Below are 13,916 nucleotides of genomic sequence, written 5' to 3' on the forward strand. Positions count from 1 at the left end.
TCAAAATGGCATTTCAAGCAAGTTGATAAGTACACATGATTTGGTTAAATTTATTGCATTTGACAGTCAGTCAAGCAAACCAAACATTTGACCAACAACAGGGGCAAGGGAAGGAAAAAAACCTACAAAATTTGAGAACAAATGAATCCACTGCCTCCAGGACTGGCATTACTGAAGGTGTGAAATATTTAAAAATTATGGTAATAATACAAAATAAATCAAGATGCAGTCAGGTGGTAATCGCTTTTGCTTAGTCACCCAAGACAATCAATGCTAAATGGCTTTCACAAGTAGATGAGCAGAAGGTAATCATAAAAGTGTAATTATACATTTCAATATATTAACATTGAAATAAATTCTCCCATCCAACCTGTCTTACTTGTGTAAGAATTAAAGATATTTGAAATTTTTAAGAGTCCACTTACAAAAAATTGATGTAATTACAAAGCAAAAGTTAATACTAAAAAGATTATACACCTACAAAATTATTCAATCAGTCCAGACCCAAGAAATCCTGAAACGTCTCAGTCATAACCATAAGATTATAACATGCCGCTGTTCCAAAGCACAATTACTGTTCCCTGGGGGGTGCTTTCATTATGTCTACCTATACTTCAATACATATTCAGATTTTATTTTTTTAAGAAGTTTGATCTTATCTCAATTTCTTGGCCCTGTTCAGTCTTGGAATAATTACAAAATCCCCCTAAAGTATTTTGTCCTGAATGATTGATAGTGTACTCCAATAATCAAATTCACTTAAAACTTTTTAAGGAATAAATACCAGGAGTAAAACACCGACAAGCTAGCTTGCCCACTTCCAAAGAGATCTTAATCAGGAAGTTACTTTTACATTCGGTATAAACATAATTTTATCGGTAAAGTAAACTTAAAAGAACAACAAAAAGAAATGCTTTAAGAGCAAGCATTGTACTGAGATATGAATTGGTACAAGTGAAACCTAAAATCTGCACAAGACTGCACAAATATTTGTTGTATTTTCTTTTCAAGATATTTAACCCCACAGGATTCAAGCCCAATCACACCCTTGTGGATCTGAAATTTAACAATAATAAAAAAAGGCTCCTCTCTACTATCAATGACAACTCCTGACTCTAGAGGACGTGGGCTCTGTTGAGAGGGGAACAGACAGGTAGCAGCAGTGCCCTGGTGAGGTGAAAAGAAGCCATCAGCATTTAAAAACAGAACAACTTTGAGCTATTTAAGTCCACTGCATGGTCCTTTTATGCTCAGGAATGTACAGGGCAGGCTCCAGTACCTCCTCAAGGACTGCACCCTCTGCCAAGTGAATGGCACAGGAAGCGCTCAGACAGGCACATCCATGCAGGAACAATGCGCAGCTCTCCAGAGTGTGAACCCGCACTTAACGTCTTTTGTGAAGCAAAACGACAACTCTTCTCCAAGGGGAGCTGGCTATCACGACATCGATGCAGGAATAATGCGCGGCTCTCCAGAGTGTGAGCCTGTACTTAACATCTTTTGTGAAACAATGACAGCTCTCCTCCGAGGGGAGCATAGGAGCTGGCTATGCTCGAAATTCAGAGCCTCACAAAGGGAAAGGCATCATTTGCTGTTCTTACCTATCATCAAAAACAAGTTTTGCTCTTCTTGACTTTGAACTTTCCATAGACTGAGCAGACACAGGAGGGCAATTTGACGAATTGTTCAGAATCTTTTCCTGAAAGGAAAATTATTGCCAAATAATAAATTTAAAGAACAGTTAAATCTTCTCTGCCTTCAAGAAAAGCATTTGTTGCATAAATTTCTCCCATGACTTCATGCATTACATGTGGTAAGGTCAGTTTTGCAGCTGATTTATCTGCTGTTCACCGTAGACAGTAACACAGCTCCCATGGGGCTTTCACCTAACGCTGGCACAGAGGTACACACAGAGGCTACAATCGAGCTCCTCACTCTAATACACCAGGAGATCTCCACTAGAGGGAAGAATGTAGCCCAGGCTTTCAAGACACACCCAGATCCAGAAAATCCCTCCCTAAATCTCCCATGTCACCCCCCCCAAGTCCTGTTTTTCCACTCTAACAAAGAGATGATTAATATTTTTATGATTTCTTGTTTCTTTCGACAATACACTCTACCGAATGTCTTTACCTCGAATAATAATAATAAAAAAGTATTTTGGGAGGATAAACATCATCTTCAGGGAGAAAAGTTAACTGATTTCACAAACACATTGTCCTCGCTCCCCTAAATGGCTCAACATAACACTTCAGGCTAAAGACCAGACACTACAAACACACCCAGAACCCTAAGTGAATCTACTTTTCGTAGCTAAACAGTATAAAACGCCTCAGCTTCCTATGTGGCTCCCACTCTCTTGGTTTATCATGATCAAAGGCCATCTATATAGACGTATTTCATAACCTGCATTTATCAGATTACTGCTAACCAGAAGGATCCTAGAGTTGCAAGGCATCAAATTCACAGTGATGCACTACCTACCATTGTAATGTGGAAACAATAACAAAATGTGCATTGCAATGCAGGAAGAGTATATACTACTATAAGACAAGCATGACTAAGCATATCTTAAGCCAGTTGTTAATTCATGAGATTTTTATCATTTTATACTTAGGGACGTTTCTATGCTGACAAGTAAAGAAAGGACAAAGCCTCAGCCTGTAAGTAAATTGACTATCTACAGTTCCTGGAAGTGTCGTACACAGACACCAATATATGCAACCCTGCCACGCTTCTAAAATCTCATGGTATTGGCATCTGAAGTAATGCAGCATGTCTCCCGGTTCAGATATTCACGAACTCCACCCTGATGACTAAGTTACTTTCTGCCATTGCTAATGTCTATTTGCTGCTCTACTCCTCCCCAAATCAATTATCTTTCCTGAACATTTTTAGATTTGCTTCTAAGCTTTTCAGTGACTGCAAATACAACTACCGAGGTTTAGCAGTTGCTTAAGCTACCAGAGCTGCCACAGCCTGTCGGAGGCTCTGGGGCTTTGCTGCAGAGAGTTTGCAGACAGGCGCACCACACCTGCCACAGACATTGGCATCACAAAGACAAGCCAAAATCCCTCCCAATTAAACACGCTGTGCTCAACAACTGGCTGCACAATAGAAACTGCTCACAGGTATTCAACAATACACTCTCAGATGTCCGCACAGGCTGATCTCTGTCCAGTATTACACACTTATATACCGATGAAAAAGCACATTAAAACTTAGTAAGACTATAATTTTCCTATAATATTTAAATCACATCACACCTAAATACCTTCCTAACACAAATCCCTTAAAAAACATTTTCTGCACCATCTTTATAACCATGTTTTCTCCACTCTAACCATGGGGAGAGTGCTGTACATTCCTGAAGCTGGAGTTAAAGTAATCTTTCTGTGGTCCTACAATGTCACAGAACAAGAGCTACAGCTTCCTATGAGAGTGGACCAAGCTCCTGCTCTCCTTAAAAATCAGGACAAGATCTGTATCTGCTCTGATGAGACAAGAATAACCTCATTGTTCCATTTACTGCTGTGTGAACAGTTTTCTAGTGATATTTCTTATTAACAAAGTAAAGAATAAATAAGCAGCATCAGTAATCAAAAGACAACTAAATGCATTTCACTAATTAACATGAGAATTTGGTAGGAATAGGCATTAGTATTCCACAATCCTTCCAAAGTTGTTTTCCAGTTTATAGACCTCCAAGGTACTTAAGTCCTACAACATGAAACAATGCATACCTAAAACTAATTAATTTTAACTTGAACTGCAAATTATTGTTTAGATTACACAGAGCATGTCAAACTGCAAAGCAAAGAAACAGGCTTAAGGCATTTACAGAATAAGGACTTCACCTTGGTTTCTTTAGCACTGCTTGAACCCTTCCCCTCCGTCTTTTTTTGTTTAGAAGATGAGCTGCTTTTACTGCCACTGCTGCTCTCCTTGCTAAGGTTGCTGCTGGACTTTAAGGATGATGACTGACTGACAGTCCTCTTCCGGGACCCATGTTCTTGCTTGGAATCTTTCTGCAGCGCTGGGGCAGCTGGAGACGGCAGTAAATCCTTCTCTTTAACAGTACTTGGCTTTGAAGACCTGGACAAAATGGACAAATTGAAGTTTTAGGTTTCTTTCCTTGAAAACCAAAACCAACCAACCAACAAAACCCCCAAAACCCAACACCACAAAACTTTATTATTTTTAATACAATCAAGATCTTTATTGTTAGACCTAGCAAACCAGTTATGGAGGAAAAGAGAGTGATCATCTCAGTAAGCAGGGTTCTACGAAGCCAGATTGAACTCGTTTTCACCATTTTATTTGTTCTGACCTGAAAACACAGTAGACAAGTTCTAACCATAAAACCACATCCCTACAACAGTTCTTAAAAAAACACCCTAAACACTTACAATGCAAGAAATCAATGCCAATGTTAGCGCCAGCCTGTCTGTTGCAGACTAGTCAGCCTAACAGCTCAGAAAAAATATGGTCCATATAAATGTTCCCTGGAACCCAGGGAACTGGAAAGCTTTCTCAGCATAGCCTTTCAGTAAACTCTTACCTTCGCTGCTGAGAGCTACTGTTGGCTGTTCCTGGCTACCCATAATAATTATTTCTACATTATTTTTATAAGGTATTGATATAGTTTAATTTAATTAAGTGTCCTTCAGACAGCACTCGCAATTAAGCAAATATCAGAAGTAATAGGTTAAAAAAAGCATAATCTAGCTAGCAATGCATCCATTCATGCTATATCCGTGTTCCAAGAAACAGTAAGACACTATTTAACTCAGAATGGGTAAACAAGATTTCTAGCATCTGATGTGCTGCAGCTTTTCACATATTTGTAATTTGGAAATTGCTCACTATATAGAATTATTTTCCATGGCATAATTATACCAGCTTTCAGTTGCTTAATCTGAAATAGCTCAGTTTTAAAAGGCAGTGAGGAAAAAAATTAACTCTTTCCCATGGATTAACACTGACCAAGAACTAAATCAAAGCCAAAGCATAACAGCTATTACAAAAAGCATGGAAAATTACATAAAAGTAAAAGAGTATTAAACAGTGTTATTGATTCGCTAATTCTGTGTTACTTTGCCTTTGTGTAACTCACACTTTTCTTTAGCTAATGTATCAAGCAAATGTGAAGCTAAATCCATGGATCCAAATCTCAATGCCTTCAGCTTTCCAGGCAATACCAGTTAATTTATTCAGTTTACCAACTTGCTAAATGGAGAATTACTAGATTGGGTTAATTTAAAAGCACAGATTTTGCAAGACCAAAAAACTAGATGCAGAGCTGATTTCTAAAACAAAACAGAACCCTGCTGTATACGAGACAAAAAACAGGAAGCATATTCCATAATACACCAACCCTTCACACAAGGGGTTACCTCACTACTGTTAAGTGAAAAAAAAAATGTCGTTGGCCAATGTTTTTTGTTATGGTAATTAATTTCCAGCAGCAACTAGTGGAAACTCTAAAGTAAATCTGTCTGAAGGGTAAGAAACAATGAAAAATTTTAGGATTGATTAATAATGAGGAAACACTTTGCAGGGGGTAGGAGGAAGGAGGACAGGGGGGAAGATGACACCCATCTCCTTGATCACCCTGAGCCTTTGCTGTTGAAAACATAGCCAAGATACTCACTCCCTGCTGCTAGAAGTCTTGTGTCCTGATGGAGCTTTTTCTTCCAGTTTCGTTTTCTTGCTTTCACTGGCTCTGTTTTCATCCTCGTTCTGAGCAAAGCAAACAAGAAATACATCCAGGCAAACGTCCACATTTACAGCTTCACGAAGAGTGGCAATGTTTCACATTAACAAACTTAATTTGGCAGGCATTTTGCAGTGTCCAGAATAAGATACATACAGACCACAAAAGTATGCCCTACAGCATCTAGTCCATACAAAATATTTGCCCAAGCCCTGATATTGGAACATCATGAAAAACAAAGTCTGGCTTATAAATTATCAACCTACGTGAAAGAAGTAGCAGCTAAGCAGTTGCTCGCTTTAGCACAAATGTTTTTATCACCATGCAATACCTGAGATCAAGGAAACAATTTTATGTCATCAAGCCTAACAGAGGTGCTTTATGAACACCAGGAAAAGGTAAAAGTCTTGCAGTCTATTAAGTAAGCTCAGGGATGTTGAAGACTAGCTTTTTATATAAATGTAATCCTACAGTCAAAGGGTCTTGAAGTTAAATCTCTAAGCAGCCTTCAGCAAGCACTGGAAGTATCAATACAGTGAAGACAATGGAAAACAGGGCCTCACAGAATAAATAATCCAGCAACATAACCCAGATTCAGACCTGAAGGTTTCATTTTTGTTACGCTAACGCTGCAACCCTGAGCCTTATGATCAAGGAAACGTGAGCAAATAATGTGTAGAAATGAAGTGGTGATGGCTGCATACAGAGCGCTCACAAACCTAAAAACTGGAAGGCTGGGGGGAAGGGGTGGGGTTTTCTTTAGCTGCCTCAACCAGGCATGCATCTTCTCTGGCATGCACCAGTACGCATCAGAGTAATCAGGATTCAAACCAATTAACAAGCAGACTATTTTCTGGGATAAAGCCTAAATTTAATTGGTCTTACCAAAGCTTTCTGGTTTAGACGTAAGAGCACAGACCCTTAATGCTGTAACTCCCAATGCGTACCGAGAGGCACAACTACTCAAAGAAACAGAAGTCAGTGTGTTCAGAGCCACTGGAGAAGGTGAGTGCAGTCCTGGGAACATCAGGAATTACATAGTAACTCTTGCAAAACGTAATTAATCATTGTACTGGTCAGAGTTACTCCCATTTTACAAAAAAAGCTCATACTTTCTCACTTCACTTTGTCATCCAGACAAAATAGGAATCTTGGGTTTCTCCTGTACTGTTCTTCTGTTTGCAGTTACATGTCAAGTCTCCTAGGCAACACCAATTTCAGTAAGCAATCAAGTTTACTTAGGTTGCTCAGTAGGAAAACTGGTTTAACTGAAATTAGGTATCTCCTCTAGAGGGTCAAATGACTCTAAATGATATCATATAATCCTTTGATTCCACATGTCAACAAAGTCTTACAACCGCTGCCAAATCTCTGTCAAAATGAAATTTTGAGAATGAAATCCAGAGTAGCATGGCAATTTTTGAATCCCTGAACCAGGGCTTCACAGTCCTAACATCAGGGAAACCAAAATTTATAAAAACTCACTGGATCACTGAGTCCATCTGACAGGCACAAGTTTGCTCTTTATACAGACTGTATATGTTTTGAGGTTTCTAAAAGCAGTTTAAATTACACCACCAGCTACTTCTTACCATTGTCTCCAATGATACTTGGAGTAACACTCCAGGAGTATTACTTCTATTCAGCTCCCACATTTGAGTCCTGTCCCATTTTACTGCACTCAGGCATTCCCGCTCTTTGTTTATAGTTGAAAAGATAAAATGCTTTTTTAGAGAAGATTAAACATTGTTATGGAGAGAGCCTTCTGCTCCCAGTAAAGGAGCACCCCTGACATTATGGTTTCTGCTGCTGCAATGCCCCAGGGCCATTTCTGTCCCATCCCTTGTCCTGGCAATACGTTACATGATTCACTGGTTCAAGGAGGCAATCCAGCTGAATACTGCCTTTTTTTTGGCCAGGTGAATTTTCCATTGGATCAGCTGCCTGAGCTGGCCTGCGGTGCAACAGGAGGTGTTGCCAGATCAAGTGGAGGCATGAGGCATGCAGCGCCCAGAGGTACAGCAGTTGTGCCACCTCCCTGAACTCCAGCTACAGTGCTAATACTCCTACAGGTTCAACCTCCTAAGAAAATCCCAGTAGTCTCTACTATAACAGTATAGGGATGATCAATGTGTTCTACACAAAATAACTAGCCAAAGTCACCTCCTGAATTGCTCAGTCACTACACTGGGTATGATCTGGATTGCTGGGCTATATGCTTGACACCAGCACCAATCCACTAAGGGGCCCCAATAACAGGTAAATCTCTACAAAATCATCACCTGCTTATGTTTCCTTTTGCCTTTTGTAGAACTTTTGTCAGACGACTGCTTCTGGGATTCTCTCACGTGCTTCTCTGGCACGTTTTTCTTTTCCACTTTGGGTGCGTCAGCATCCTTGTAAGGCTTCCCTGGTATTCTTGATAAGAGGCTCAGGTCAATCTTCACAATAAGTGGGTACCTTTCATCAGGATCACTGAGTGGTGAAAGAAGCTCTTTCTCTTCCATAGGAGAGAACATTCTTTGCCGAAAAAAGCCATCATCCTCCTCCATGGAAGATTTAACAGGAGTCCTATTGCTCTCAGAGTATTTGGGTGTTTGTGATGAAGGAGGCAGGCTCTCATTTTCATCAGAATCAGAGGATGAGGTATCTGTTTCTATGAATTCCCTGGATTTCTGGGCAGATTTGCTCGAAGCCTTGTATTTCTTTTTCTCTGTTGTAGGCCGAGGGGAAGATTTGGGTTCTTTCTTTATATTGGGTTTTCTGGAGCCTTTTGTGGCTGCCTTATGCCTGTTTGAAGGTATATTTGTTGCCATGTCTACTGGGGTTTCACTTTCTATTTTAAGACCTCCTCTAGGTTCTTCAATAGATGTCTTTTCTGCTTTCTTGGGCTGCTTTTTACCTACAGTCCTCCTCTGTGACGAGCTGTCACTCTGGGCAGGTGACTTCTGCCTGCCACGACTGCTCTCTGAGCCCTTTTGGGTGGGTTTGGAATCTCGCCCAGGTGTAGAAGAAATCGAATCCTTGGATCCACTTTGATCAGTGTAGCCGCTCCCTGTCCCCTGATCCCGTCCCTCTTTTTTGTAGCCTTGGGAAGATGGGATATTGCTGTCCACGGAAGAAGCTGGTGACACTTTATGTGAATTAACTTTGTTCAACCAGTTATCCAGTTGCCACTTGTTTGTTGGTGGTGGCTCTGGCTAGAAAAAAAATTTAAAAACGAGTGTTAGATAAAATATTTTACATTTCTTCCACCTTCTCAGGGGACAGCTGTACTGTGCTATGGGCCAAAAAAACTGAGATAAATAACAAATCTGAGATAAACAACAAATGAAATATAGGTTGATGAATATAGGTACAAGTAACAGCCCTCATTTCTTCATCTGGAGCAGGTGCCATCAACAGGCAGCATGTACTGCCATAGCCTTCCACACTATAAGCCTGCAGTTTTTTGAAGCTACTGTTGCCACATACAACTTCTGTTCTCCAACAGGTAACGGATAGTAAAAATCATCTCAAATTCAAACATCAAATGCATGCTTATATAGAGAACTGTTACAATATCAAATTGCAGGTACTTCAGCAAAAGAACAGTCCATCTTGGAAACTGACCACATATTTGTCAGTCTATTACTTTTTTTTTTAAAAGCACTTTTACATTTATTAATCTTTTCTGCTTTCGAAACTCAGGATTAATGCCAAGCTAATGAAAACAGCCCAAACACATGTCAAATCCTACCTCAGGGGAAGCACTCTGTGATGGTTCATTAGCTTCACTATCACTGGAACTGCTTTCACTTTCAGAGTCAGATCCTGAACTGCTTTCAGATCCACTATGGCTGCTCGAGTCATCCCTTGAATTATCTGCTCCTTCACTGTTATGCTGTGAAGGTTCAGAATTACTGAAAACAAAAATGAGGAAAAATAAACAAATGCTATCCAAGGCAAAAATATATCCTAGAAGTCCTTTCATTAGAAAGAAAAAAAAAAGTATTATTTTAAATAACAGTTACTAGAAAATTAAACATAACTGAACACAGTCACCCTGGAAACAAACAACAGCCTTTATTTTTCCCCGCTTGCCAAAGTGGTCAGTAAAATTTGTATGATATAAGCTATTTAATCACTGATTAAATTCTAATCACCTTTTGCTTTAACACAAGACAAAAAAACCCCATGAATTTTAGAAATGAGATCAAGTCAAGAGCTCTGACTGGGCTGAATATCACCACTCTACTTTCTATGCTGCAATCTACCAGGAATGCCTACCTTCCAGGTGTGCTCCTTGGCACTGTCTTATCGCAGTCCTGCAATTAGAAAAAAGAGCATGAAGCTTCTAGAACTTATTTTATGACTGTATATACAATTAAGTTGCAAAGCATCAATTTAGAGCCTTTCAATTTTTAAAATTATTTAGCCTGAATAGCACCTTAATTCAGTACTTGTAGACAAATTAAAGTGCTGCATTTTCCTTACACAGAAAGAAACACAGTTATTTTCTCCAGATTTTCACCACCAATCTGTTATCGCAGAGTCCCATATATTCTGACTACAGTTCTAGGAGTCCCTGTTTCCACCACTCACTAATACCATTTCCATCTTTTTGACTCTGATGATTCAACATTTTACAATATTCCAGAGATGCTCAGAGTACTAGGAGTTAACTTTGAGTACTATCTTCAAAGTTTTCCACATGAAGAAAATCAAGTACAAGAACTGGGAACAGGAAGAAAAGAAACAAAACAAGAGAGGAGGGTGGATTACTGCTAGGTAGCACAGACCCTACAGGTGTTTTTAATTTAGCACACTAAATGCCTTTTCTGGCAGAAGCTGCATGAAGTTAGTATTGACAAAGAAGAATAAAAAGACTTTTTGATAAAAATCAAAGTGCTGCTATACTGCCAGTTACAGATACAGTATCCTTTATCATCCCAAACACAGTCCAAAGCTACTAATGCACAGAGATGTTCACACCATGTACTCTTTAGCTGGAGTGGCAGAACATGAAGGGTTTGATCTTTACATGGCAGGCCATTACGTATATTTTAAAATCCACTATTGCCAATATACCTTCAGAGAAAGCCCATCTGAATCAGTAAAATGAGCTTTTCTAGAGAAAAGTGTACCATTTTCACAAAACAGGTAATTTTCCCAAAGTTTCCATTTAGGAATACCTGAGTTTTGTCTAAAAACATTCTGTTTGATTTTTGTTTCTTAATCATAAATCTCCTCTTAAGCTGCTTGGTTTGCTGTTGGAATATTGAACACTGCTCAAGTACTGAACCATGAATACATTCACTATGTTTTTCTGAAACTCTCATTTAATGAACATACCTGCTCTCCATCGCTGTCTTCACTACTGCTAAGTTTTAAGTCATCTTTCAACATACTAAGTAAAAGGGAGAAAGTAAGACAAGTTTTTCCACGTACTTTAATTACGTTCAAAGCGTTCTTCTATATTTCAACACGCTATTGTTTATACTACAAATTAGGCTGCATGGGTGAAACCCACAAGATACCATTCTAACATTTGATGTTTAAGAGTGGTGAGTTGAAGTCATTCTTTAGAGAAGAATAAGGATTCTAGTCCTCTGACTCCCTAGTCCATTCTGTTAAATTTCGAAAGGAAATTTGACACAATTTACTAATGCAGGAGGAGCTAACTCATGTGTGTTCAACTCCTTAATACACAATGGCCAAGAACATTGTTTGAAATAGAATCAAGGAAGCCAACACTAGTGGCTGCTTCCTGTCTCATGGCAACAGCACAACTGTTCTAAGTCATAATTATTTTATTATTATTCAAAGCCATAATTATTTATGGTAGTCATACATACACACATTATTTCACAATAACGACATGTGAACACACTGAAAACATATAGCAGGGTACAGGCCCTTTGTGCTTATTGAAAACCACCTTTGAATACAAAAATAAAACATCTTACTCTGTCTGGTTCGATTCACATCTGGAGAAAGAAAATGAGAAAGGATTAAATTCTAATACTTCTGAGTTTCACAGTATAGCTGTTCAACTGACTATCTGAAAAGAAACATCAGCCTTTATGATCTAGTTCCTGAAATATTTTTCATTTCTATCCTTTTACAAAAGATGCATTTATCTCCTTTTTTAAGTTTGGGGGTTTTTTGTTGGTTTTTTTTTTTTTTTAAGATCACAATCACTTCTTTTTTTCCCTACTAATTATTTAAAACTGTATTGTCGCAGTAAACATCACACCTCGGCTTTCTTCCTGTGCATCCCAGTTCAACACATGTCCTACGCTACCTATTGTTCTTAGATGTTGTCCCACTCCCCAGCTTCGGAAATAGCAGAGTTCCTTCTCAGCAGCCTACACTGCTATGACAAAAGCAAAGCCAAGTGGCGAACTTCTCTTTCTACCCCTCGTTGAACTGGCTGTGTATCAGCATCTTCTTAACAACACATTTTTAGGAAACTGACTGTAAGACTATAATAATTGAGGAGGGTTTCTTTTTGTTCTACTCCCTTCCCATAGGTCATGTGCTTTTTAATCTTGCCAATCCTGCAACATGCACAGACAAGCAGAAGAACAAGACTTCATTTTGTGATTGCATCACAAGAAATGTTAACTCAGAATAACAAGCTTTCAGAAGCTACAACCACTTTCATTAAACATACGATCGGCTGGTAAACCTTTCATAGAAATATTTGTTTGGAAACCATCTGTTAACAGCATATAGTTGATTTTCAGGTATGAGATAGGTGGACTACAGGCACCAAGAATATTCCAGTGGGTTTTTATTTTTCCTTCCAGCTGCATGATCAGCAATGTAAAACATTAGAGGTCTGTGTGCATAACTAACAGAAAAGTTTGTCAGTTAAGAGGCTGAGCAGAACAAACCCAACTAGACCCCAAGCAGAGTTTACAGTCTCCCCCAACATGAAACAGTTCCCTCTCCTGCCTATGCATGCAACTGCTTCCAGCTCACAGCTCTGCAATGCACACGTTTGCTAAATCCCATCCCATCCTGCCCATTCTTGGATGCTGATACCTTTCCGGTTCACAAGCTGATTCCAAGGCCCAAACTCTTGCACACCTATCCTGACAACTGACAAGAAACAGGGGAACAGAAAGGCAGCACAGGGTATTTGTTACTCACTCCAGTGTGCAATACTGAGTCTAATGTCCCAGAAAATGGCTGCTTAAAGATGATCACTGTTTTCTGCCCGTCAAGGAAAAGTATTGCTTAAGTGTCCGTGCAAGAACTGGCACATTCTAGTAAAAGAAACAGCTACTTTCCAAAGCTCTTAGAAGTTTGACTATTGTTCATAAAATGTTTTCTCAACAGCCACTTACGATTTGGATTGATGACCATTGGATGTTTTTGATGAAGGATTATATCGTTCTAGAAGAAAAAAGAAATGCACAGTTGAAAACTCAGCCAGTAAAGTAAGTTACTCCAAAGCTGCCACAAATACAAGGTCTTAGGATAAACCAAGAATGGCTGAGTAGACGAGAGAGTAATAACTAGCTGACATGAGGTACAATCCCCCCTCAGACTGAAGTAGTAGTAGATGTAGAGATAAAATACTAAATAGCGCGAATTATTTAATCAAGAAAATTGATTATAGAAAATCTAAACCAATACACACTTAATCTGTTATTAATGGTGTGAAAAACTGGCTTGCTTCTATCAAGATTAATCTACTGCCTTCTACGTGCAGGATACAGGGTATAGATCACCCTGTCAAGCTAATAGTCAAGGTCTGACATATTTCAGCATCCCTACATAGCTTTTTAGCACATAAACAATCTTTACATCCAGAAATCAAACTCAAAAGCCAATTCTTGCAATAGGAATACATACTGATATAAACAGCTTTTCAGTTTGGGTTCTTTTTCCCTCCCTTTCCTTTAATTCTGGCAAATAGCTAAGCTTAGTTCAACAGAAACAAGAACTGATGCTGTCAAAAGTTTCCTGGAAAATTCAAACAGGAGTTGAAAACCGGTTCTGCGTTTTGATTAACCGAGCCTCTTTACTTACACACCTAAAGATAGTTGCTCCTACAATGTAAACCTATGGTTTAGCATTATGGAATTAAGTTCTAATTTGCTTCCTTAATTCCCTACTGTATCAGGTGTTTAGATTAAGCTGCTTGTGAATATCTAAGACTAAACCGCTCTTCTTTTACTATTTCATCTGTTTCACCACTTCAAGA

The 13,916-nt window shown here is 39.0% G+C and overlaps 1 protein-coding gene across 8 annotated transcripts in view; it reads right to left on the reverse strand.

Annotated features, from left to right (window-relative positions):
- Nucleotides 1–13,916, reverse strand: part of AFF4 (ALF transcription elongation factor 4) — a 54,241-nt gene that overhangs the window by 10,569 nt on the left and 29,756 nt on the right. For all 8 annotated transcript variants that reach the window (XM_055812980.1, XM_055812976.1, XM_055812975.1 and 5 more), the window contains 9 exons: nt 13,054–13,102; nt 11,665–11,685; nt 11,051–11,105; nt 9,986–10,023; nt 9,456–9,618; nt 7,999–8,916; nt 5,654–5,742; nt 3,858–4,095; nt 1,602–1,699 (listed from right to left, as the gene is read on the reverse strand). In XM_055812980.1, coding sequence (XP_055668955.1) covers nt 1,602–1,699; nt 3,858–4,095; nt 5,654–5,742; nt 7,999–8,916; nt 9,456–9,618; nt 9,986–10,023; nt 11,051–11,105; nt 11,665–11,685; nt 13,054–13,102 — 1,669 coding nt within the window. The remainder of the gene's footprint in view (nt 1–1,601; nt 1,700–3,857; nt 4,096–5,653; nt 5,743–7,998; nt 8,917–9,455; nt 9,619–9,985; nt 10,024–11,050; nt 11,106–11,664; nt 11,686–13,053; nt 13,103–13,916) is intronic.

This window comes from Falco peregrinus, chromosome 8 (assembly GCF_023634155.1).
Source record: "Falco peregrinus isolate bFalPer1 chromosome 8, bFalPer1.pri, whole genome shotgun sequence".
NCBI classification, from domain to species: Eukaryota; Metazoa; Chordata; class Aves; order Falconiformes; family Falconidae; genus Falco; species Falco peregrinus.